Below are 26,916 nucleotides of genomic sequence, written 5' to 3' on the forward strand. Positions count from 1 at the left end.
AAATCACAGCAGCGTCCATCTGTGAAGGATGAAGACTGTCAAACACACAACTATTAGCCAATCACAGCAGTGTGTGTTTACTTCTGAGTCTACAATCCTCCACATCTATTCAAACAGAGCGTTTTGATGAGGAGGTCAAAAACAGGACAGAAAATAACTTATAACTTCTAAATTATGTTTTTTGATGTAAAAATCTTGACAATATTATAAGTGGACCTCAGAGAACTGTACAAAATAAAAAACAGAGGCAGTTCATGACCCCTTTAAAAATTACAATTACTTAAATTCCTTTTTTGCAAAGACATTTTTAATTATTGACAAACCCAAATAATTTATTCATATGCCACTGCTCTGTCTCTGAATCTAATGGTGTCGCTGATTTGATATAAAACACATCAAAATACTGACCTCTAAACTCTGGATAACATCTGCAGTACTTAAGGTTTATGAGCTTTAACTTTGATTTTCTTCATGTTTTAACAGTGAAGTGATTGTTCTCAGTGATACTTACTGAACTGATCTGGATTCTTTAATCACAGGCAGCAGCTTCTGAAGAACTTCCATATTTTCTTCCTTATTCATTCCTTTAACAAATTCATCAAGACAAAACTCATTCAGTTCCTCTTCTGATGTCAACAGCACAAAAACTACAGCTGACCACTGAGATGAAGAGAGTTTGGTTTCCTTTATTCTTCCAGATTTCAGATACTGTTGTATTTCCTCCACTAGTGAACGATCACCCAGTTCATTCAGACAGTGGAACAGATTGATGGATTTCTCTGGAGAGTCAATGGTCCTGATCTTCTTCTTGATGTACTCAACTGTTTCCTCATTGCTGTCAGATCTGCTTCTTTTCAGTGTCATTATTTGTTGTAGGAGAATCTGATGAGACTTTACTGACAAACCCAGAAGGAACCGCAGGAAAAGATCCAGATGTCCATTTTTACTCTGTAGAGCCACATCCACAGCTCTCTGATGCAGCTCAGATAATGACACATGTTTAAACAAGAGTTGAAACCTGTCCTTCACTTTAGACAACAAACTCTGGTCAATCTTGTGGTTTGTACAGGAGAGGTGCACATATAGAGCTGCTAGATGTTCCTGAATGCTCAGATGAACAAAGCAGAAGACTTTCCCCTGATACAAGCCAAACTCCTCTCTGAAGATCTGAGTGCACAATCCTGAGTACACTGATGCTTCTGTCACATCAATGCCACACTCTCTCAGGTCTTCATCATAGAAGATCAGGTTGCCTTTCACAAGCTGCTGGAAAGCCAGTTTCCCCAGTTTAAGGATCGTGTCTTCATCTGTCACCTTCTTCTCATAGTACTTCTGATGTTTGATGTTGCTCTGAATTATCAGGAAGTGTGTGTACATTTGAGTGAGAGTCTTGGGAATCTCTCCACTCTCTGCTCGACTCAACATCTTCTCTAGAACAGCGGCTGAGATCCAGCAGAACACTGGGATGTGGCACATGATGTAGAGGCTCCTTGATGACTTCAGGTGTGAGATGATTGTATTGGCCAGACTCTGATCACTGATTCTCTTTCTAAAGTATTGCACCTTCTGAGGGTCATTGAAGCCTCGTACCTCTGTCATTCGATGGACACACTTGGAGGGAATGAGATCAGCTGCTGCTGGTCTGGAGGTGATCCAGATGAGAGCAGAGGGAAGCAGATTCCCCACAATGAGGTTCATCAGCAGCACGTCCACTGAGGCTGATTCACTTACATCACACAACCTCACATCGCTCTGAAAATCCAGAGACAGACGACACTCGTCCAGACCATCAAAGATGAACAACACTTTATATTCACCACTGGATATTTCTATTTGTTTTGTTTCAGGGAAAAAGATATGAAGAAGATCTGAAAGACGGAGTGTTTTGTTCTTCATCAAGTTGAGCTCTCTGAAAGGAAGTGGAAATATGAGCTGGATATCCTGATTCTCTTTCTCTTCAGCCCAGTCCAGGATGAACTTCTGCACAGAGACTGTTTTTCCAATGCCAGCGACTCCCTTTGTCAGCACAGTTCTGATGGCTTTGTCTTGTCCAGGTAAAGCTCTAAAGATGTCACTGCATTTGATGGCTGTGTCCTCTGTTGCTGCTCTCCTGGATTGTGTCTCAATCTGTCTCACCTCATGCTCATTACTGATCTCTCCACTCTCACTCTCTGTGATGTAGAGCTCTGTGTAGATCTCATTCAGGAGTGTTGGGTTTCCCTGCGTCGCTGTTCCCTCATACAGACGCTCAAACTTCTTCATCAGATTTGATCTAAACTTGTTGAGGACTTCATGACTGTAAAAATAAAATACTGCATTATTAAATAAGCTAAGCTAATGTATTCTGGACTCTGCTTCTGATCTCTTCCGCTGAGCTGAACTATAACAGAGAGAGATTAAAGTCAATTCTTTAAATGACCATATTTAACAAAGTACATCTTCAAAGATTATTCAAATAATCACATTAAAAAGCACTTCAGGATCATTTCATTTATACTATTTTATTACAAATGATATTAAATCAAACTGAGTGCTTTCACAAATGCACCTCTACACTATACATGTTAAAATATCAGATAAAGATAAAAAATATATATATATTAGCAATGTACAAGACTTTCTCATATATTTTTCATATCATATCAACTGATTCTTTTGCTAAGCAGCGGAAGAGACATGGCTAATTGTTCTGTTCATGCTTTACCGAGATCTGGTTGAATAAGAGTGTTCCGGACTCTGCATTACATCAGCCGGGATTCTACTTATTCCAAGCGGATCGTACTTTAAGGTCTATGAAGTGTAAAGGCGCAGGCGTGTGTTTTAATGTGAATCAGTGGTGCTGGGTATATATCATGTTGAGACGAGGAAGATCATGCCCAGATTCAAACAGCAGATTAAAGTGATGAGTACATTTGATCATTTCTTAGACTAATGTTATAGTGTTTATCCTAATGCTTTTCACTATGTGTCTTGGGCTCCATTGGGGGCTCCAATCAGACCATAATTTGATTTTTCCCATTCCTGTTTAATGATGTAAATCTAAACATATTACACCAATCAAGGAATGGTCTGTTGATGAAATAGACATGCTAATGTACTGTTTAGAGGCTACTGATAATTGACTATGACTCCTTCCATTAAAATACAGGAATATGAAGTCAGGAAGCAGAACAGCAGGAAGGCAGCAGGTCCTGACTCCATATCATCTGCTACATATGGATATAAGTGGAGTGTGTTCATCCTTGCCCCAGTGTTCACTGATATTTTCAACTGTGAGCCAAAATCATCACAATTAAAAGAACCAAAGACTTAAACTACTTCAGTCTGTGTGCATTGAATTTATTTAATACACGAGTATTATTATTGTTGATGAGCTCAAGTCAATCATCTGAACATTTAACAAAGTGCATCTCCATATATTAATTTTAAAAAGCACTTTTCATTCATACTATTTTATTACAAAAGTTATTAAATAGAATTGAGTGCTTTCACAAATGCATTTCTCTGTTTAACACTGTTAAAATGTCAGATAAAAATATCTATTAGCAATGTACAAGAAGAATTTCTGATACATTGTAGAAAATGCTACTGTATACTAAATATTATACACTGTTTTAATAATATAAATTGACATGCTATAATATATATATAGGCCTACAAATGTACCTGAGATCAGTCTTTGTGTCTTCACTCTTAAACTGTATTGGATGACCCATAGACACGTCACTCTTCATAGACACACAGCTGGACTCTGCTTCTGAACTCTTCTGCTGAAATGAACTATAACACAACAGATTAGATCCTTTATGATAATCATTTTATTTTAAGGTCTTTAAGTATTTTTCATCAGAAACACTCCATGAGGAGGCTTTTTGACCTTTTTTCTATAAAACTTTACTTTTAACTTCCTTCAATTTAAATTTTTAACCTCCAGACAGAAAAAAACACGATGGAGACTCCCATCCACCATCATTCAAGGTGATTTAATACAGTGTTTATTCAAAGCACCTGCATCCTGGAGAAGCAGAATCTGATCTCCAGCACTGACTCTGAATAGAAATGACAAACAAACACAATGGGCCTGTTTACACCTGGTCACTAAAAGCGTTTTCTCTGATAACATAGCTATCCGATCGTGAAAAGATAGAAAAGGTGTAAATACCCTCTGAAAGGCTTTCGAGACGGATTTAAATCACTTCAGACGAAACTGGACAAGTGTAAATGCATCTGGTTGTTTGAAAACACATGTACTTTTTACTCCTCCCAAAATGTTAAAATAATAAACGTGTGAGAGCGTGTTATAGGCAAGATGACAGCACGCTACAACATGCATCGCCGCAGATGAGTGGAGTATGTCTTCAGGAAGCAGACGCTCAAACTTCCGCAACACTCAACACAATCATTCTCCTGAATGAACGATTACAGCCATTACACTAGCATAGTATTAGATACATCAGATCACACTTAAAGCGCTGTAAAGTTACTTTAATCTTCAGTATTCGCTAAATGGATAAATACAAGTAAACTGCTTCACAACAACATCCCACAGTTAATAAAACCCCAAAATCATAAGGTTAAACAATAAAAATGCATAAACAATAAAAATAATATGAAATGTAAAGTATGAATATAACAATAAACAATTAAATAATATGAATGAATAAAAATGATCAAGTGATAAATTACATAAATGGCTACTGATTATATATTATTGTATGATCATGTGATTAAGTGATAAATTAATAAAAACAAGAAAAAAAAACACAAATGTATAACTGCCCTCTTGAAGATTTGCACATTTGCGGATCCTTAGACTAGCCGCTCAAAACATTTCATGACTATCTTAAGAGCGATAGTTATTCATTCCTATTGCTGCTGCAGTCTTAGGCACTGGAATAATGGTTGATGTCTTGAGACAGACTGGCACTAAAGTGAGATGTTGAATATGTCTGTCCATACTCCTGTGAGCTCATGAGCACAGGCTGTCAGAACCAGTCCAGAGATACTGTCTGGGCCTGCTGCTTCAGCACACACACTGAGAGGCACCTCATCTCACTATAGTCAGTGATGATTTGTATGCCCTTCCACATACTCCACGGGTCATTAGTAAAAAAAAAAGACCTTGTATTTTGTGTGCCCTTTTAATTCTAGCCACCAAATTTCTCCTCACTGTTCTCAGTGCCCCGTCTCCTGATCTAAAGGCTTTAGGAGACACCGCACCTCTCCATTTAGCCAGGGTTTCTGGTTGGGGCAGATGGCAATCCTCCTGGATTACAAAACATTTGCTGACATAACTGCAAACAGATGACACGTACTCTTCCAGGTCCACCCTTTGTCCACTAGTCACAGCCTCTCTGAAGACCTGCCAGTCGGTTTTCTCAAAGCAGTCCTACAGCATGGGGACAGCTGTGCTGGGCCACACTGTGATGGTCTTCTGTGTGGGCTTATTGTGTATAAGCACAGAACGGTGGGTAGCAATCAGCATGATGGAGATATGGTCAGAGAAACCCAAATGGATGTATATGCATCCCATCTATTGGTATAAACCTGGTCTAGCGTGTAATTTCGCCTGGTTGCTATGGAGAGATGTTCATAAAACTGAGGCAGAGTGTCCATCAGCTTAACATGATTAAAATCCCCGCTACCACAAGAAACGCCTCTGGATGCTTATTTTGAAGCTCCCCGATGTGGTCATGAAGCTCTCCGAGAGCCATGCTAGTGTTAGCATTCGGGGGAACTTACACAGACACAATGTACACAACTGTAAATTCCCTTGGCTAATAATATGGCCGGCACTTCAGCGTCAAATATTCCACCACTTCAGAACAATGGCTGCTTACCAGAGAACAGTTTGTGCACCAGTGTTTGTTAATGTAGACAGTGTGCCCCCCTCTTCAATTTCCCCCGTTTATCACGATCAGCTCAGAAGAAGAGCAGCTCCTCGATCTGGAACGCTGTGTTGGGCATATCATGGTTTAGCCATTTCTCTGTTAGAAAAAGTGCACAGCAATTCCTCATTACCTTGTACCTGTTCATTCGAAGTCACAGTAAATCCATTTTGTTGTTTAGCGAGCAGACAATAGCCAGAAAGAATGTCAGAAAGGTTGTCGGTCGCCGAGAAGCCGCTGCACTGTTGTGCGCCGCCGTGTTCTGTGGTTAGACATGAAATCATTTACGAAATTATTTGCGAACCTGCTCCAAAGTTCTGATCTGAAATGATGGTTGGCGATTCATTTGATTCAGATAGCAGCACCCCAAGTGGTTAAAACAATGTGACCAAAACACTGAGTTGTATTGTGCATCGCTGTTTGAAAAAAACTGACCTTTTTGTGAAATTTCACTAATGTGACCACACCTCATACTTGCCACATCTGTGACTTTTTAGTGCTTTATTTTCATCAGGTTCAAGGTTGTAGAATTTAGTAGAGACGCTATGACATGTCCCTACCAATATCCAGAGACTACTAAATTGTCCCTAGCAATAATTTTGATCAACCAATTAAATGTCTGTTGTCTGCCGTTATGTTCCCACCAATGGATTTTTAATCGGTTTAATCAACAAAACTGATCAATCAGTCGACCTTTATTATTCATTGCTTTTGAAACAGAAATCCAGCAATACATTATATCAAGCTATTTCATCCTCAAAGAACTCTAAATCTCTTAGGACGATAACCTGTGCTACCGTTTTCATTTATTTTGATAAATGTTACGTCCATTTAAGTCATGGGGGGCCCAGCAACTGTCTGATTACCAGTATTGTTCCAAATACATTATTTTATGTTCAATAGCAGAAGGAATCTCATACAGGTTTAGAACAACAACAGAATTTTCATTTTTGGGTGAACTATTCCTCTAAAGCAGCCTAATATAGCTGCTGTTGCCATTTGTGTCAATAATGTAAATCAAACATCAGATGTATATTGAATTTATACAGTGAAGACTATTCAGTTTATTTGTACATTTTCTTTATACAATATATTTATTATTCAGTGCCTAAAGTTTTTTTTTTTTTTCCAAGTAGGTCGATTTTTTTATCATCTTTGTTCTGTTGTAGCCCAGATTGTGATTGTTTACTTGTCTTCAGTGAGCTTATTTTTACTTAGGGTAGTATAATTTTTTGTGATAGGCTATTGAAATTGGTAACAAAAATTATGAAATTTCAGTGGATCAAGAATTCTGATATGGGATAAAAATCCTGTTTAAAGCTTTATATGTAAATCAGTAAGTCATAGCCCCGGGGCCCAGTGCGGTCTTAATGCGGCCCTGGTCCCAATGTGCATACTATCCACCATATCTGCACTAAATAGTATTGGAAATGACTAATATCACATATAATTTAGGATGGATAGTATGCACATTGGGACGCAGGCACTAACTCCTCTTGAACACTGGAGATCATGTGTAATACACTACAGCCACTAAAACACGAACACCAGCGATTCAGACTGAGAGCAAGTTAATTTGCTGTAAAGAAACACATTTTCATTTACTAGAAACATTTAGAAACATTGGTGTCAATATTCATATAATGAGAATTTTGATTACAGATGTTTGCATTTTGGCAAAAATGAGCACAGATATTGCTGAGATTTCTTCTGAAAACTCAAGAAGAGAAACATGTGAGATTATGTCTTTTAATGTCTTTTCAGGCGAAATATTTGAGAAACAAGAGATTTCAGCTGAAGTTTAATCTCCATTTAGGAGAAACAGTTTATGTGAGCATATTTACTTTGTGCTCTGTTTATATCTAATCAAATTAAATGTTCATTATCCAAACATAAGTTATCCCAGGTGAAAAAAAGTAGGCTACACTTTCATAATGTAGGCTACTTAAAGTGCTATATTTCGCGCACTAATTTTGTACTTATTATACCTACTAAAAATGATACTTTAGTACTTCTTAAGATAAACTCAAGATCATCTAAGTGTAGGCTACTCAACTGTGGTATTTTGGGACACCATGAATATGAACTAAAATGCGCTTTTATCATACTATCTCTGTATTAAAAAAATGTATTTAGTCACCACTTGTAGTGCACTTGAGTGTACTAGTGTATGAAAGATGGGTTCATTTTAGTTCATATTCATGGTGTCCCAAAATAGCACAGTTGAGTACAAGATGATCTCAAGTTTATCTTAAGTACTAAATTATCATTTTTAGTATATTAAATACAAAATTAGTCCACGAAAATAGAGCACTTTAGGTATATTATGGAAGTGCACTTTTTTTTCACCTGGGTAATAGTGCTGGGGGGTTTTTTTTCACCTTAAGACGACACGTGAATATAGAGCCAGATTTTTGTTCATGTGAAATTTAGCTAGCAGAAAACACAACTTAAGTTATATTTTCCTATATTCTCTTTTGAGTAGCCAAAGAAAACCGTTAAAACAGGAAAAGTCACAAAATGAGATTAGATGAACATCAATAAATCTGAGCAAAATGTCTCTGTGTGCGTAGAAAACAAGTGAATGAATCTTCATCAGAAGCGACAAAAACAGCAACTCACTTCAATGTCTGACTTGTATTATAATTACATCCATAAGCTTTTTGTGAAATTTGGAGTAACTCAATCTGTTTTTGACCTCTTCATATTTAAGGAGAGAATATAGTTTCCAAAGTCGGACATCGCTTGTTATGATTTTCAAGGATGTAGAATTTAGTAGAGACGCTATGACATGATCCTACCAATATCAGATGCTACTAAATTGTCCCTAGCAATAATTTTGATCAAACAATGAAATGTCTGTTGTCTGCTGTTATGTCTCCATCAGTGCCAAAATCAAACCTACACCCTTTGATCATCAGCAGGGATTTTAGCCGATAATTCCAGCAATCGACTATCGGTGCTGATTAATCATCAAAACTGATCAATCAGTCGACCTCTATTATTCATTGCTGTTGAAACAGAAATTCAGCAATACATCCAAGCTATTTCATCCTCACAGAACTCCAAAGCTCTTCAGACGATAAACCTGTGCCAGCGTTTTCATTTATTTTGATATATTTTAAGTTTATGTTCTGTATTTCATTTATAATTGATATTTTGCTTTCATGATCATTTTATTTAAATAGTTACTTTTACACTATCCATGTATTTATATGTTTTGATACCTTGGCAATAAAAAAAAAGGGGCGACCCTCAATATTGCTGAAGCTCATTTAAAAACAAGAGATTTGAAGTGTATTTAAATCAAGATATAGCAGGGCACACATTTCTAGACGATATCAAGTGGAAGCCCCTCTTCTCGAGATGACACATTTTAATAAAAATAAACACATACATACAAAGGTTACACACTCAAATGTTAGACTAGATTAAGTACAAGAAAATGTACAAGTGATAAGTTGTCTATTTCTGAATTTCAAAATACACATTTATGATGATCTATGTTAAATCTGGACAGCTCAGGATATAAGCCCATCACTGAAAATAATACATTGATTTTCCTTGGTTTTCAGTGGTGTATAAACATATCAACTATTTTCTTAATGTCCTTTGGATAAAAAACCTTGACACCCCATAACTACTACATTGTTTAGTAAATGTGTGACTATCTCTGTCTTATGTGGGGTTTTCCTCCTGAGTGATTGTTCTCTGGAAGTTTCTTTGAGGACGCCTGTTGTTGACTTCCTTTTGGGACTTTTAAAAGAAGCGAGATGAATGACCACGAGAGAGAGAGCTGATTTTGTTTAGTTTTCTTTAAGCTTGTTTTCTTGTACATCAACACTGCTACACTTCATTACACTTCCATGCATTCATTTAACTTTACATCACTGATTCCTGACCGTTACATTCTACATTGTTTTTTGTTGTTTTTATAGTTTGATTTTGTTAATAAATTTTGAATTCTATTTCTGGCTCTCTCATGTGTCCCTGTTTTTGTTATGTCTCTTTTGAGCCACGGGGCGTAACAAATGGGGGCTTGTCGAAAGTAGGATCCAATCAACGCGAGGATGATTTGGACATATTTTATCATTTTTGTCGTTTCATCGTATTTTGTTGTTTTTGATTCTTTTGAACATGTTTGGTGACAACGTTTTGATTGAAATCCAGTTTGAATAATTTGACGTCACAATAAGACATCCTGCAGTGAAAGACTCAAGGCGTGTTTTCGTTTTTTGCAGAATTACATAGTGTCACCTCGAACATCATTAAAACAATTACGATATTAGTAGATGATAAATATCGCGCACTCCTAGCTCATCATACACCCTTCCAAATCAAATTTCTTCTTTTGGACATGTTTAAAATCACAAGCTGACACACAAGCATCAGTTACAACGCAGCTACCATCACTTAGGTCCTGCTCGAGATTCGGGCGCTGCTTGATCCATTACACGTGTGTGTTAGTGCCCCAAGGCATAACATGTAACAATGCAAATTAGCAAAAAAAAAAATGCAATTGGTTCCAGTTTAAAATAAAATATTGTAGAGAATTTTCACACCTGCCATTGCTAACTCTGCATAAGCCCTGTGTTTTAACTTTCTGTGATGCTGTGTGTCTCTGTGTCTCTAGTCTCTGTTGATTGTGTGACTGTGACGTCTCTGTAGCGGCTCTTATTCACCATCAGCTGATCCTGAGGAAACTGGACTGACGTCTAAATACTGAGAGTCCTACAATAAAACACACGGACAGTCACATATGAGTATGAGACATTACTGCATTCATATTACAGCCAGAGATATGAATGAACAACTGATCATAGATTAATAACAGTGAATGATCAACAACTCTCTCTTCATCATTTACACACAGAGACACTGGAAGAGATGAAAATATTCATATATTCATAGATCATCACAGAATTAAACACAGTTTAAAGTACAGAGACTTAAGTGGAGCTGAATTATTATGATCTTATATTCAATATATTCAATATGAGGCATGTTGCTAAACTCTGGCCATTTTAAAATATTTAAATAATAATATACTCACAATACTCACAATTCTCCAGTTTATAATGTGGATTTTCTTTCAGTAACTTCACTCCTGATTTTCCTAGTTTATTCCCAGTCAGATTCAGGTGTCTCAGGAGTGAGGAATTTGATCTCAGAGCTGAAGCCAGAGCAACACAACCTTCATCTGTGACGCCACAATCCCTCAACCTGTAGAGAACAATGACAGAATGTGAATTGTAGTTCAAGTGTCTGTAGTTTGTTATTGACTCTGGTCTCAGAGCAGGAGAGGAGATATAATGACAAGCATTGCCACAAACTGCTGCTGATAGAATGAGATTTATGCATGTTGATGCTCAATGGTGCTGTTTGAAACTGTCATGTGCTTCAGGACTGAACAGACACACAGAGCTGAATGTGAGATATTGTTTCATAGTGATATAAGGACTGATCTGTCTGGAGAAGCAGTCACTTGCTCCTCTAATAAACACCTGCAGGAGGACATTTGCTTCACAGGAGCCACGTGTTCCCCATTACATCTCATTTATTAACTCTTGTGATCAAACACATCATTGTATCATGTTTGGCAGCTTATAAACTGAACAGAAATCACTAAATCACACATTAGTATCTGAACATTCAGGTTAAATCTTTATGACATCTGTGAGAACACAATGAGCTCATGGGATTTCAGAAAAAGTGGAAAATAAGAGGAAAATAAACTCTTACACAGAGATGGGCAGGTGAAGGAGTATTAATCAAACTAGCAGAAGCAACTGAAGCTCCAAGAAATGTTTGGTGGCCAAAAACAGGAGCAAGAGCTCATGATGTGATGAAGATGAATGAAATGAACGTCATCTTCAGTCATTTGTGCTGAGATTTAGTGTGTTTACTGAACATTTATTTTACAAGCTTTAGTCTCAGAATTTACATCAAAAGGACAAAGACATGAGACTATCAGAGAGATGATCTTACCACAGTATCTCCAGTTTACAGTGAGGATCCTTCAGTCCAGCACAGAGACGATTCACACCCAAATCTCCTATTTTATTCCAAGACAGATCCAGGTGTCTCAGGTGTGAGGGGTTTGATCTTAGAGCTGAAGCCAGAGCAGCACAACCTTTATCTTTGACGCCACAATCACTCAACCTGTAGAGAACAATGACACAATGTGAATTGTAGATCAAGTGTCTGTAGTTTGTTATTGACTCTGATTTCAGAGCAGGAGAGGAGATATAATAACAAGCATTGCCACAAACTGCTGCTGACAGAATGAGATTCATGCATGTTGTTGCTCAGTGGTGCTGTTTGAAACTGTCATGTGCTTCAGAACTGAACAGACACACAGAGCTGAATGTGAGATATTGTTTCATAGTGATATAAGGACAGATCTGTCTGGAGAAACAGTCACTTGCTCCTCTAATAAAGAGATATGAGTGAACAACTGATCATAGATTAATAACACTGAATGATCAACAACTCTCTCTTCATCATTTACACACAGAGACACTGGAAGAGATGAAAATATTCATATATTCATAGATCATCACAGAATTAAACACAGTTTAAAGTACAGAGACTTAAGTGGAGCTGAATTATTATGATCTTATATTCAATTACACACATATGAGGCATGTTGCTAAACTCTGGCCATTTTAAAATATTTAAATAATAATATACTCACAATAGTTTAATGTCTCCAGTTTATAATGTGGATCATCTTTCAGATCAGAGAGTAACTTCACTCCTGAATCTCCTAGTTTATTCCCAGAAAGATCCAGTTGTCTCAGAGAGGAGATATAATGACAAGCACTGCCACCAACTGCTGCTGATAGAATGAGATTTATGCATGTTGATGCTCAGTGGTGCTGTTTGAAACTGTCATGTACTTCAGGTAGGGATGCAATGATTAACCGATTTCACTATTAACCGTGCTTTAAATCGTCACGGTTAATTAATCGCAAAGGTTCCGCAACACCGTGTTTCTGTTGCACGGAACGGAACTGTTGCAACTTGTGCAAAATGAAATCTAAGTTTGGTGCGCCAGTTTAAAGTTCCGACTTCCGAGCTTATCAGAGACACGGAGGCTATTACGCACGCACACTGGATTAACTATGGCAGAGGCACCTAGCAGCGAAACGGTGTTTCCTCCAAAGAAGCGCCTGAAGTCGGCAGTTTGGGATTATTTTGGGTACACAAAGAATGACCAGGGCGTCATTGAAGATAACGGATCACCTGTTTGCAAAACGTGCCGTAAAAAGGTTGCTGCTAAAGGATCGAATACATCAAATTTGATGCAGCACCTGCGGGATCACCACCCAGCTTCGCACGCTCAAGTAAAGGTAGTAATACATAATAACCGAGTTAAATTACGTGGCAAATTACTTAATGAAATATGTTGGTAGGGAATTAAATATAAACGTGTCACTTACAATCAATGCTGTAGCGGTGAGAGTTGTGGGCTTTAAGTGCAACGTAAACAAAGCCGCATGTAATGTTCGTCACGTGTAAAGACACGTGTAAAATTAGATGAATTATTAAAAAGAATATGTATGGATGATAGTTGATGACAATAACAGTTCAGTTAATAAGTTAATATTAGTCTTATATTAATAATAATATTAAATATTGTAGAAATATAATTGTTAATGTAATTAAATATTGAAAATCAACTTAAATCATAACTGCAAGTCCAGTCAAAGTTCATCTTGGTATGGATTGTTTTTTTTTTTTCTTATTCACTTTTAGCGCAAGACTAGTGGTGTAGCTGCAGTTCAACAACCAACTGTTGCAGAATCCTTTGCAAAGTATGTGACTCATGCTCCCACTTCAAAACAAGCCCAGGATTTGAATAAAGCAGTGGCCTATTTCATCTCCAAAGATATGATGCCATTTCAGATTGTGGAAAAACCTGGATTTCTTCATCTGATGAAAAAGGCAGTGCCACAATACAAAGTTCCAACAAGAAGCTACTTCTCCACAAACAAAATCCTAGCCATGTACAAGCAGGTACGACCAAGTGTGGAGGAACAGCTGGCAAAGGGTGTGTGGTTTGGCGTAATCACAGACCTGTGGACCAGCCATGGTGGTGGAGGAGAACCCTTTATGAGCTTTACAGTCCACTACCTCTCTACTAATTTAAGCTTAAGACTCACTGTCTTGAGACTCTTTATTATCCAGAAGACCACACAGCAGAGCATATCACTGAAATGATAGAAAACATGCTCCTGGACTGGAAGATAAAGAAAGAGAATCTGTCTGGAATCACAACAGACAATGCCAGTAACATGAAGAAAGCCTTTGCATCATTTCCCTGTGTTTGGTTTCCTTGTTTTGGTCATAATTTAAATTTGGTCATTTCCAAAGTCCTCAAGATGCCAATGGTTGAATCCACTACCAGAGCATGCCGGCATTTGGTTCAAGGCTTTTCTCGAAGTGGAAACGTGAACTTCAAAAGAAGCAGGCAGAATTGAACATCCCTGAACATTCACGGATCCACATTTGAAATGATTTCCAGGTTCTTGGAGCAGCAGCAGGCCATCTGTGGGGTGCTAGCAGGAGACAGAAGCACCTGGCATCTTATGCCTAAAGACACTGACATCACTGTCCTGGAGGAACTAAGCCAACTTTGTCCTCTCCATGATTTCACTGATGTCCTGGCCTCAGAGAAACAAGTCACACTTTCCTCCCTGAAGCCAGTCTTGGAGCACATTAACAATGAGATTCTTCAAGATCAAGAGGAAGACTGTGCTCTCACTAAACAAATTAAATATGTAATAAGAGAAGACCTGTTAATGCAGCTGAGATATACAGAGGAAATGAAGAATGTTCTGAACATATCCAGTTTTGTGGATCCCAGGTTCAAAGGAAGCTTTGCTGAGAATCTGGATGACACAGTCAAGGCATGCAGTGATGAAGCAATGGCACTTGCATCACATCCAGACACAGAAGATCCTCCAGCAGCAACCACACAGAGCACCTCATCTACCACCACCAAAAGGAATGAGAAGAGCCTGTCTGGGCTGTTACAGCAAATCACCAGTGCAAAGAAGAACAGGTCACAAGCTTCAGGAGGACATGCAATGCCATCAATCCAAGAAAAACTTGACTCAGAGGTAAAACTAAACTTGTTCTTTCCTGCAATCAGTGCTGATGCTGACCCACTGGCTTGGTGGAAGGCACATGTGGAAGAAATGCCAATGCTTTCAAAAGTGGCCAGAAAGTACCTCTGTATCCCTGCAACAAGTGTGCCCTCGGAAAGCGTGTTTAATGCAAGTGGCCATATTCTGTCTCCTCATCGATTAAGACTGAGCACTGAGAATGTGAACATGCTTACATCTCTGCACTATAATATGAACTGAAAGGACTGGAAATAAGTGTGCAATTTGTAAAAAGGCCCTGATGTAGGTGGGTCCTGCAGCCTTTGACTCCTTGTTTTGATCCAAAAGGATATGCATACCTAGCTCATATTCAATTCCAGAGATGTGGACCTTGTTTCTTTTTATTTATTTTCACTGTACTGTATTATTTATTTTTCAAAAGGCAGCTATACTGTTGAAGTCAAAAGCCAGCTAGAGTTTTTTTTTTTTCACTATGTTTCTACTCGGGTCCAAAAAATTGTAGAAAAACATACACAAACTGAAAATACAAAACAATTTTGTAATATAGTTAATCAAAAGAGCCTTTCAGACAGAGGTCCAGCAGCCTTTCACTACATTTGATTTCTTTAAAAGGGAAATACTTAGCTAATATGTAGCTTATATTTAATTCCAAATAGACAAAGACTATTTTTTATTTTGATTGTTATTTATTATCAGTGTTAAAGTATTACTTATGTTTAAGTCATAAACCTTTTTCACTTTTCTTTAATTCCAAAGAGAGAAATGGACTTTTGTTTGTTTTTATTATTATTTTGTGCTGTATTATTTGGTTACGGAGTTATGTCTGTGAACTAATAGTGTTGTGAAATTAATGAATGCATAATAATCGTGATAACTGTGAAACCGTGGTTATTCCTCAGACTATAATCGTACCAACAAGATCTATAATCGTTGCATCCCTAGCTTCAGGACTGAACAGACACACAGAGCTGAATGTGAGATATTGTTTCATAGTGATATAAGGACAGATCTGTCTGGAGAAACACTCACTTGCTCCTCTAATAAACACCTACAGGAGGACATTTGCTTCACAGGAGCCACGTGTTCCCCATTACATCTCATTTATTATCTCTTGTGATCAAACACATCATTGTGTCATGTTTGGCAGCTTATAAACTGAACAGAAATCACTAAATCACACATTAGTATCTGAACATTCAGGTTAAATCTTTATGACATCTGTGAGAACACAATGACCTCATGGGATTTCAGAAAAAGTGGAAAATAAGAGGAAAATAAACTTACACAGAGATGGGCAGGTGAAGGAGTATTAATCAAACTAGCAGAAGCAACTGAAGCTCCAATAAATGTTTGGTGGCCAGAAACAGGAGCAAGAGCTCATGATGTGATGAAGATGAATGAAATGAAACAGCAACCCTGCGCTTGACTGCACAAATCACCCTGAGATTATATATAGCATACTTAAGCAACACTTCAGTGAAGTGTCCTGCTCCAGCATGATGCAAATTATCACTCCGGTCTGAATCGGATGGCTGACATGCTGGCTCAGCTGATTGACGTTTTAAAGGCAAAGGAGGAGCGTAAACCTGAGTATGTATCTTCTGGGAGAGTGCGTAGAAGGAACACAGCTGGACCAAGCAACTGTAAGATTTGTGGCGACACAACGCACACTAAAATCGACCACTGCAGATCTGATCATTTGTGTTTTAGATGTCATGGTGCTGGTCACTCCAAACGTGACTGCACAGCGAAATTCCCAAATTCGACTTCTGCAATAATGTCACCCAACAGTCAGGGAAACTGACTCACCCACATTCTGGGAGGGGGTGTGTGGGTGATGTTGAAAAATCCCTCAAAGTGGATACAGATTTGGAAGCTTTGTTCAGCTCCTTTAAGAACATATGTCCTGACTTCCAGAAAGTCGTCTTTCAAAATACACAACGCGTTGAATGCTCAGATACACTTTTTTACACACCTGTTCGTATTAATGATTCATTCACTGTCAGTGCAATGTTGGACACCGGCTCTATGGCCTGTACGTTAAATGATTCAGTTGTCAGTAAACTAAGGGAACATGGTGCTTTGGATACTGTTAATGAAGAAGATACAGACGTCGTCTTAATTGGATGTGGCGGCAAACGAACATTTCCAAAGTGCATGCTTGAGCTTAAGCTGGACATTTACGGCTGTGACGTTATTGTCCCTTGTCTCGTTGTTCCAGGCCAAGGAGATGATCTCATTCTGGGGACAAACATCATCAAACATCTTGTTCACAGATTAAAAGATTCTGACAGATATTGGGAACTGATCTCTACGCCCAGTGGACATAATCCAGAGAGTGACGAGTTCTTGTCTATGATGGCTGGTGTATGTCGATGGAGGGGCGGAACTATTCCAGATGTTGTTGGTACAGTTAAACTTCAACATGCAGTTACACTTTCGCCTGGCCAAGAGCATCTTGTCTGGGGTAAACTCCCTATTAAGTCCTGTAGCCAACCGGGCAGTACAGTTATGGTGGAGCCATCTAGACTCCGTTCTGCCTCCAGGAATGTTCTAGTGTGTCGTGTTGTCACTCCGCTTTGGGGCGATGGCTGGATTCCACTTAAGTTGATCAACCCTAGCGATAAGCCAGTAACGCTGAAGCGAAACGCCAAAGTGGCCGACGTTTACCCCTGTATTGCGTTGGAGGATGTGTGTGAAACAAGGCCTGAGCTTCCACTTCGATCGAGCAGTCAGCAGTTGAGTCAGATAAGTCTAATACACTGACCGACAGACTCCGTAAGTGTGGACTAGTGACCGTTGATTTGGAAAAGTGCGAAGTTTCTGAATTCTGGAAGGCAAAATTGTGTGACTTGGTGCTCGAGTATGAGTCTATCTTTTCCAGACATTCTCTTGATTGTGGTGAAGTCAAGGACTTTGTACACAGGATTCGTCTGTTCGACGAAAGGCCGTTTCGCTTACCATACAGACGAGTTCCTCCTTCACAATACCAGAAATTACGTGTTGCTTTGAACGAGATGGAAGAGAGGGGAATAATTAGCAAGTCAGTCAGCGAATTTGCGTCACCTTTGGTTCTGTGCTGGAAAAAAGATGGCAATCTTCGCATATGCACAGATTTCCGCTGGCTTAATTCGCGGACAGTGAAGGATGCACACCCCCTGCCCCAGCAGGAAGACTGTCTAGCGGCCCTAGGTGGCAATTCATTCTTTAGTCCTATGGATTTGACCTCAGGATTTTATAATGTACCACTACATGAGGACGACAGAAAGTATACAGCATTCACAACACCAGTGGGGTTGCACGAATACAATAGGCTTCCTCAAGGCCTCTGTAACTCACCAGCGTGCTTTATGCGGACGATTTAATGGTTTTTGCACCTAACGGACAAGTTGCATTGCAGAGGCTAGAGATGGTTTTCGGTATGTTGAAAAAGCACAATTTGAAATTATTGCCAAAGAAATGCCACTTTTTAAGACGCTCTGTAAAATTCCTCGGTCACCTGATTACAGAGAGAGGTGTGTCTACGGACCCCGGAAAAGTTGAAGCAAGTACTAAAATTACTTCTGCGGATTTGATGTGCCCAGATGGTGTCACCCCATCAGTTAAGAAAATCCAGTCTTTTCTTGGCCTCGTTATGTGGTACCAACGCTTCATTGAGAATTGTTCGTCTCTTGCTCGACCGCTTTTTGGTCTGACCAGCGGAGTTAGGAAAGCTAGTGTTGGACGCAAAGGGGTTCCTGCATCAAAAAAACTCACTCCTGACGACTGGTCTCCAGCTTGTGAGGCGGCTTTGTCGGCATTAAAGGAAACTCTCCTGTCCAATGTTATTCTTGCGCATCCTGACTTTTCCAGACCCTTTATTCTTGCCACTGATGCTTCATGTGAGGGATTGGGCGCCGTGCTTTCGCAACTGAGTCCTGGGGAAAGCAGGGCTCGACCCAGTGCATTCGTGAGTAAGTCACTATCCAGGGCGCAAGCTAGATATCCAGCACATCGACTTGAGTTTCTCGCCCTCAAATGGGCCGTATGTGATAAATTTAGCCACTGGCTAAAAGGACATCGGTTCACAGCTTGGACAGATAATAATCCCTTGACGCATATCTTGACCAAACCTAGGCTTGACGCCTGTGAACAAAGATGGGTGGCCAAACTCGCTGCCTTTGAGTTTGACATCAAATATGTTCCAGGGCCTAAGAACTCAATTGCTGATGCCTTGAGCAGGCAGCCTTTTGTCAACGGTCGTGTCAGTCACCGCATAGTAAGGGAACCTTATGACAAGCTGCTGGCGGAGTCAAGTAACCATACCTGTGCTGCTGTCCAAGATGTTTTCCGGTTGTCAAACGCCAGTCAGCGAGTGCTTGACAGTATAGAGGCCCCAGCGAGTGCTTGTGAGCAGTTAGCAGTCAAATCAGACACGGACGCGCCTGGGAGCTTTTCGAGTGCAGAAGTGGCTGCTGTCTTTTCTAATCACCTTTCTTGGGACAACAGAACACAAACATGGGCCATTCCTTTAGCTGGATTTGTCCAACAGATCGCAGATGTTGGGTTTGATGCCCTTCCTTCGTACTCTCGTCAAGAACTGAGAGACAAACAGCTTGAGGATGAACATTTGTGGAGGGTGATATTCTATGTTGACCGAAAGCGCAGACCTTCGAGGTGTGAGCGCATGGGGGATGCCAGCGCTGTAAGGAAGCTTATGAAGCAGTGGGAGAAGCTATTATTGAATGATGGTGTCTTGTATCGTGTTTCGAGAGACCCCTTGTCACGTCACAAAAGATTTCAGTACGTGGTACCATCTTCCCTGAAAGCTGACGTGCTGAAAGGATGTCACGATGAGGCCGGACACCAAGGCCAATATCGCACTCTCCAACTGTCTCGTCAACGCTTCTACTGGACAGACATGGAACGTGATGTTCGTGACTATGCGAAAGTGCGTAGTCATTGTGTGCTTGCAAAAACACCAGAGCCGGAGGGCCGAGCTCTGTTGGAGAGTGTCAAGACTTCTGCTCCACTTGAATTAGTCTGCATTGATTTCTGGTCTGCGGAAGATTCACAGAATAGGTCAGTTGATGTTTTAGTGGTCACTGACCATTTTACCAAGCTGGCCCATGCCTTTCGCTGCCCAGACCAGTCAGCTAAGTCAGTAGCAAAGAAGCTCTGGGATAACTACTTTTGCTACTATGGTTTCCCGGACCGCATTCATTCTGATCAGGGGGCCAATTTTTGTAGTGAGCTCATTAGGCATTTGCTTGATTTTTCTGGTGTTAAGAAGTCACAAACGACACCATATCATCCTATGGGCAACGGAATCACAGAAAGATTTAATCGAACATTGGGAAACATGATCAGAGCCCTTGAACCATGACCAAAGCAAGATTGGCCTCGGATGCTCCATACATTAACATTCGTGTACAACTGCACGGTGCACGAGACTACGGGGTACCCTCCCTTCTATCTAATATTCGGTCGCACCCTGAGACTGCCAATTGATGTTATTTTCAAGAGCGTACTATGGAATGATTCGAACGACTCTCTTCCCAAGTACGTAGAGTCCCTGAGCAAGGATTTGAGGGATGCTCTTGCTGTTGCGGAGTCTAACACTTCAAAAGAACAGTCTCATCAAGCCCACATGTACAATCGCAAAAATAAGGGTGTGAAAATTGAAGTTGGTGACAGGGTCCTATTAGCCAATAAAAGTGAACGCGGCAAGCGCAAACTTTCAGACAAGTGGGAAAATGTGGTATATACTGTGGTTGATCGTGATCCTAAAACCCACATTTACAAGATTAAACACCCTGTATCTGGTCAGTTAAAGGTGGTACACAGAAACCTTCTTTTGTGTGTAAATTTCCTCCCTTTGAGTAACATTGTGGGAAAAAATGATGACGAGAGTGTATTTTCTGTAAATTATGACGTTTCTGATAACTGTTCTGTATCCTCTGATGACTCTGTACCTGATGGTGAAGGCCCAGTAGTGGCTGACAATGATCCGCAGACGGTTGAGTCAGGTAATGCTCACGACTCCGCTGCAGTTGTTGATGTTCCATCACAAAGTGTGATCTCTGGAAATGTTTCTCCAGATCACCCGGTCTGTCAGGGAAGTCCTGAAGAAAGTAATGTCTGTAATTCTGACCCTGACCACGTGTTCCCCATTACATCTCATTTATCAACTCTTGTGATCAAACACATCATTGTGTCATGTTTGGTAGCTTATAAACTGAACAGAAATCACTAAATCACACATTAGTATCTGAACATTCAGGTTAAATCTTTATGACATCTGTGAGAACACAATGAGCTCATGGGTTTTCAGAAAACGTGGAAAATAAGAGGAAAATAAACTCTTACACAGAGATGGGCAGGTGAAGGAGTATTAATCAAACTAGCAGAAGCAACTGAAGCTCCAGTAAATGTTTGTTGGCCAAAAACAGGAGCAAGAGCTCATGATGTGATGAAGATTAATGAAATTAACATCATCTTCATCACATCAGGAGCAAGAGCTCATGATGTGATGTGTATTTACAACACTGTTCCAGAACAGTTCAACCCAAATATTTAGATGTGTGCAGCGCATTTTATGGAAGACTGTTTTCTGTGAGAGTAGCCTACAATGCCATCTGTGTTTCTATAAAGTGGGGCAATTCCAACTTTGCAAGGACAGTCTGTTGTAATGGGTTTTATTGGTTTTGTCTCGTCGCTCTGGCCGGATACGGCATCAGTTATGTGAGGGTTGTAACATTTCCGTCTCACGCTTGAGGCATTCGGCCAATCACAACGCACTGGATAGCTGGCCAATCAGAGCACACCTCGCTTTTCAGAACGATGAGCTTTGTAAAAATCGACACGTTTCAGAAAGGCGGGGCATAGAGGAGAAACAATAATGTACAGTATGTGGAAAATAATGTGTTTTTTGAACCTTAAACCACAAACACATTGCATTACACCAAATAATGTTCTTTTTAGGAACATCAGATGACCCCTTTAATGAAACTAGCAGAAGCAACTGAAGCTCCAGTAAATGAGCAAAAGCTTATGATGTGATGAAGATGAATGAAATGAACTTCATCTTCAGTCATTTGTGCTGAGATTTAGTGTCTAGTCAGAATTTACATTAAAGGACACATCTTACTGAAGACAAAGACATGAGACTATCAGAGAGATGATCTTACCGCAGTTTCTCCAGTTTACAGTGAGGATCCTTCAGTCCAGTACAGAGACGATCCACACCCAAATCTCCTATTTTATTCCCAATCAGATCCAGTCCTCTCAGGTGTGAGGAGTTTGATCTCAGAGCTGAAGCCAGAGAAGCACAACTTTCATCTGTGACGCCACAATCAATCAACCTGTAGAGAACAATGACACACTCTTCACTCTCTCAGATCAGATTAGTTTAGTTGTGAATAAAGTTCAAATACAAATCACAAAACACACATAAATATGTTTGATGGATCATTGAACTGAGATCTAAAATGTCACAGAACAAAAACATGATCCACATTAAAGGACACATCTTACTGAAGACAAAGACATGAGACTATCAGACAGATGATTTTACCGCAGTATCTCCAGTTTACAGTGAGGAACCTCCAGTCCAGCACAGAGACGCTTCACACCCAAATCTCCTAATTTATTCCCAGACAGATCCAGGTATCTCAGGTGTGAGGGGTTTGATCTCAGAGCTGAAGCCAGAGCAGTCTACTCTATGATGTAATAGTGTGGATAAGCTCCGCCTCCCCAGAAGAAGATCGACATCACTGCCTGTTTAGCTCCGCCCACTGATTCACACATACAGTGTTTACGAGAGAGGCAAACATGCCTGCACAATGTCAGAGGTTTAAAGGGGTCATGAACTGAGAAATCAAAATATTCCCTTGATCTTTTAACATAAGAGAACATTGTACTATAAAAACATCCTGTAAGTTTCAGAACTCAAAAGTTTGTCGTTAGTCTAAAAACAGCTTATATTGAAGCCAGTCTGCCAAAACGACAGCTTGAGGAATGTTCTACTCTATGATGTAATAGTGTGGGTAAGCACCACCAGACCATGCCAGTAAGAAATCTGTCTTTTCTTCACTTCATTTTACCGCAGATTCGTTTACAAACAAGGTACAATTTGATGCAGAATTTTCTGAAAGATTGAAACTAAAAGACGATGTTGTGTCGACTATATCGGATCCGATGTGGCACCACACAAGTGTGAGTAACTGTTTTTATTACGTGATCACTATTGCTTTGTCTCTTCTTACAGATTGCTTGATATGTATTGAGTTATTTATGTTTTTGACCTAAATCACAGCAGCGTCCATCTGTGAAGGATGAAGACTGTCAAACACACAACTATTAGCCAATCACAGCAGTGTGTGTTTACTTCTGAGTCTACAATCCTCCACATCTATTCAAACAGAGCGTTCTGATGAGAGGGTCAAAAACAGGACAGAAAATAGCTTATTACTTATACATTATGATGTTTTTTGATTTAAAAATCTTGACAACATTATAAGTGGACCTCAGAGAACTGTACAAAATAAAAAACAGAGGCAGTTCATGACCCCTTTAAAAATTACAATTACTTAAATTCCTTTTTTGCAAAGACATTTTTAATTATTGACAAACCCAAATAATTTATTCATATGACCTGTTGAGGACTTCATGCCTGGAAAATTAAAATACTACATTATTAAATCAGCTAAGCTAATGCATTCTGTATCATAATCAAAGTCTTTTACAGAAATATTAGACCTGAGATCAGTCTTTGTATCTTCACTCTTATAATCTAATGGCTGATTCATAGACGCGTCACTCCTCATAGACACACAGCTGGACTCTGCTTCTGATCTCTTCTGCTGAACTGAACTATAACAGAGAGAGATTAAAGTGAATCCTTTGAATTACCATATTTAACAAAGTACGTCATTATATATTATTTAAACAATCACTTTAAAAAGCACTTTAGGATAATTTATTTTACTCTATTTTATTAATATTAATATATTAAATAGAACTGAGTGCTTTCACAAATGTGTCTCTCTGTGTATCATTATATATGTTAAAATATAACAAAGATAAAAATATATATATCTATTAGCAATGTATATAAATTTCTCATATATTATAGCAAATACTATAGACAGTAGTTTGATAATATAAAATGACATGCTATAATAATATTTATATAAACACTTACCTGAGATCAGTCTTTGTATCTCCACTCTTAAACTTTACTGGATGATCCATAGACCAATCACTCCTCATAGACACACAGTTGGCTTCTGATCTCTTCTGATAAACTGAACTATAACAGAGATAGATTAAATTCAATCCTTTGAATTACCATATTTAACAAAGTACACACTCATATATTATTTAAACAATCACTTTAAAGTGCACTTCATGATCAGTTGATTTACACTTTTTATTACAAAAGATGTTAAATAGAACTGAGTGTTTTCACAAATGCATCTCTGTGTAACATTATATATGCTAAATGTATGTGCTGTACATGTGGAAGAATTGACAATAAAGCAGACTTGACTTGACTTGACTTGATGTTGAGTTATTTACACTGTTAAAGAGTTGGATTCTCATGCTAAACATGGCCAAAGTTTTAAAAGACGATTTGGACGTATAACAGAGTATTTCTGTGACAAATACACACTTCCGGGTTTCTTACAAGTTTCTGAAAGTTTTTTTCGATCGTGGCTCTTCATGACGTCATGAAAGGTGGAACTTCTTGTAAGGGCATTTCTCCCGGAAGAGCGCAGCCGCATCGACCAGAGCGAGATCAAGAGCGCGCCCATCAACGCGTTTCATTCAGCAGTGCTGCACAAGACTCGCTCGGGAAGAATGTCTCTACAGAAGTGTGTTTTTGGATGTAAGCAGCGGTTGAAATGGCCAAAATTCACTTGGGGACTCTAGCTTGGAGTGGGGGGGGGTAATAATGGTAATTTTAGATGACCTTTCAGATGCATTTAATAATAAAACCCTTTATAATCTAAAATAACATTAAAAATTATTTCATATTTTCTCTAAAGGTAGGCACCCTGCAATTCCTGCCAAATTAAAGATATGTTGTGTGTGAATTTGCACGTTATAATGTAAGCATCATTAATGACCCTTTGTGTTTAATTACAAAAAAAAAAAAAGATTGATTCGTGAAATGAAAATGATTTCATAAAAAATGAAAATGATTAATAATTGTCTGTAATTGGTCTGATTAGCTAAGCCCTCAAAACACTTTTTATTTAGTGGTACATACAGTATTCCATCATTTGTAGATTATATTTAAGTATTATTTAGTTTACACTTTGCATTAACATTTGCAATTAGTTTTTAAAAGGCAACATTACATTCTTCAGGACTCTACGCTTACATTTCTTTTTAGGAGCACATCTGCTCCTACTTAAATTTAGGAACACTTTCTGATCAATGACAGAAATTAACCTTCCCATATGAGGTGATATTTGACTCCTTAAAGAGATTTGCAGGGCTTTTTTTTAATTTTGTTATGCCATTTTTCTAACTTTATTTAATGTCTGTCATCTTTTGTGCCAAAAAAATAGATTTATCAACTTTTATCAAAAATTTTAATTAAACAGTGAATTCAATTAAAATAATCAGATACAATCAGGAAAAAATAAGTTACCAGTCAAATGAAATCAGCATCAACAATTCATCTTTGCACTAGGAGGTGGCACAGAAGAACACAAATGTGGCATTAAGGAATATTTACAGACTATTTAATGAGGCTCAGAGGTGGCATTAATGCATTTCATAATAACAATGTTGTGAGATTAATGTTTTAAATATAAAGTGTTGAATGTGTTGAATACCTCCTGAGAACCAGAAAAAAAAAACTTTGTGAATTTAGTATTTTTCATGTGTTTACATTGTTTACATTTTTAAGAAAAAAAAAGGAAAAATAACATTTTTTAAAAATGATATTTTATTCATGTTATGCTATGTCTTCTGTAGAAAACACCAGGACTCAGTTTTTCTAAAAAATAGAATGACATGAATAGGCATGAAAGGCAAATACAATGGGATTTTTTTAGGTTTCAGGATTTTTTTTATACCAAACTTTGTATAAGGATGATTCTCAACTGTTATAAAATATATAACAAAATTATTAGATATACCATTTTGCTTTATGCAATATGTGTGTAAAATTTCCATAAACTGGTTTTCCCATTAAACGCAATGTATACACTATATCATTTGCATATTAATGTGCTGTTAGGACAGCATGTTGAAAAAAGAAGTGTAATAATGGGAATAATAATTGGCCAGATTTTCATAATAACAACTCATGTCATAAGAATATTGATAATTTATTTTATATATAAAGCCATTTCTCCTGCAGTTGTACCTTCACTCACTCACATCATTAACACATCCCTTCACACTGGTGTTTTTCCCTCATCATTTAGACAGGCTCGTATAACCCCATTAGTTAAGAAACCCACCATTAACCCATCTCTTTTAGAGAACTACAGAGCAGTTTCCCTTCTTCCTTTCATTGCAAAAACACTTGAACGAGCTGTGTTCAACCAAGTATCTGCCTTTCTCACACAGAACAACCTCCTCAACAGCAACCAGTCTGGTTTCAGAAGTGGACATTCAACCGAGACTGCCTTGCTCTCAGTTGTTGAAACCCTAAGACTTGCAAGAGCAGATTCCAAATCTTCAATACTTATCTTGCTGGATCTGTCCACTGCTTTTGACACGGTTAACCACCAGATCCTCCTGTCAACCCTATTGGCAAAGGGCATCTCAGGAACCGCACTCCAGTGGTTTGAGTCTTACCTCTCAGATAGGTCCTTCAAGGTATCTTGGAGAGGTGAGGTGTCCAAGTCAACATCTAACTACTGGGGTGCCTCAGGGCTCAGTTCTTGGAC

The 26,916-nt window shown here is 38.8% G+C and overlaps 1 protein-coding gene and 1 long non-coding RNA gene across 2 annotated transcripts in view; both read right to left on the reverse strand.

Moving 5' to 3' along the window:
• Nucleotides 1-507: 507 nt before the first annotated feature.
• Nucleotides 508-26,916, reverse strand: part of LOC107697810 (protein NLRC3-like) — a 75,376-nt gene continuing 48,967 nt past the window's right edge. The window contains exons 6-8 of the mRNA XM_016498670.1: nt 24,207-24,314; nt 23,762-23,875; nt 508-2,296 (exon numbers count right to left, since the gene is read on the reverse strand). Of these exons, the coding sequence (XP_016354156.1) occupies nt 508-2,296; nt 23,762-23,875; nt 24,207-24,314 (2,011 nt within the window). The remainder of the gene's footprint in view (nt 2,297-23,761; nt 23,876-24,206; nt 24,315-26,916) is intronic.
• LOC107697812 (uncharacterized) lies at nt 10,120-12,678 on the reverse strand. Its single transcript, XR_001635247.1, has 2 exons — nt 12,586-12,678; nt 10,120-10,619 (listed from the first exon to the last, which is right to left on the reverse strand). It is a non-coding gene; the product is annotated as an uncharacterized LOC107697812 (long non-coding RNA).

Source organism: Sinocyclocheilus anshuiensis, unplaced genomic scaffold (genome assembly GCF_001515605.1).
Source record: "Sinocyclocheilus anshuiensis isolate Anshui unplaced genomic scaffold, SAMN03320099.WGS_v1.1 scaffold1123, whole genome shotgun sequence".
Classification (NCBI taxonomy): domain Eukaryota; kingdom Metazoa; phylum Chordata; class Actinopteri; order Cypriniformes; family Cyprinidae; genus Sinocyclocheilus; species Sinocyclocheilus anshuiensis.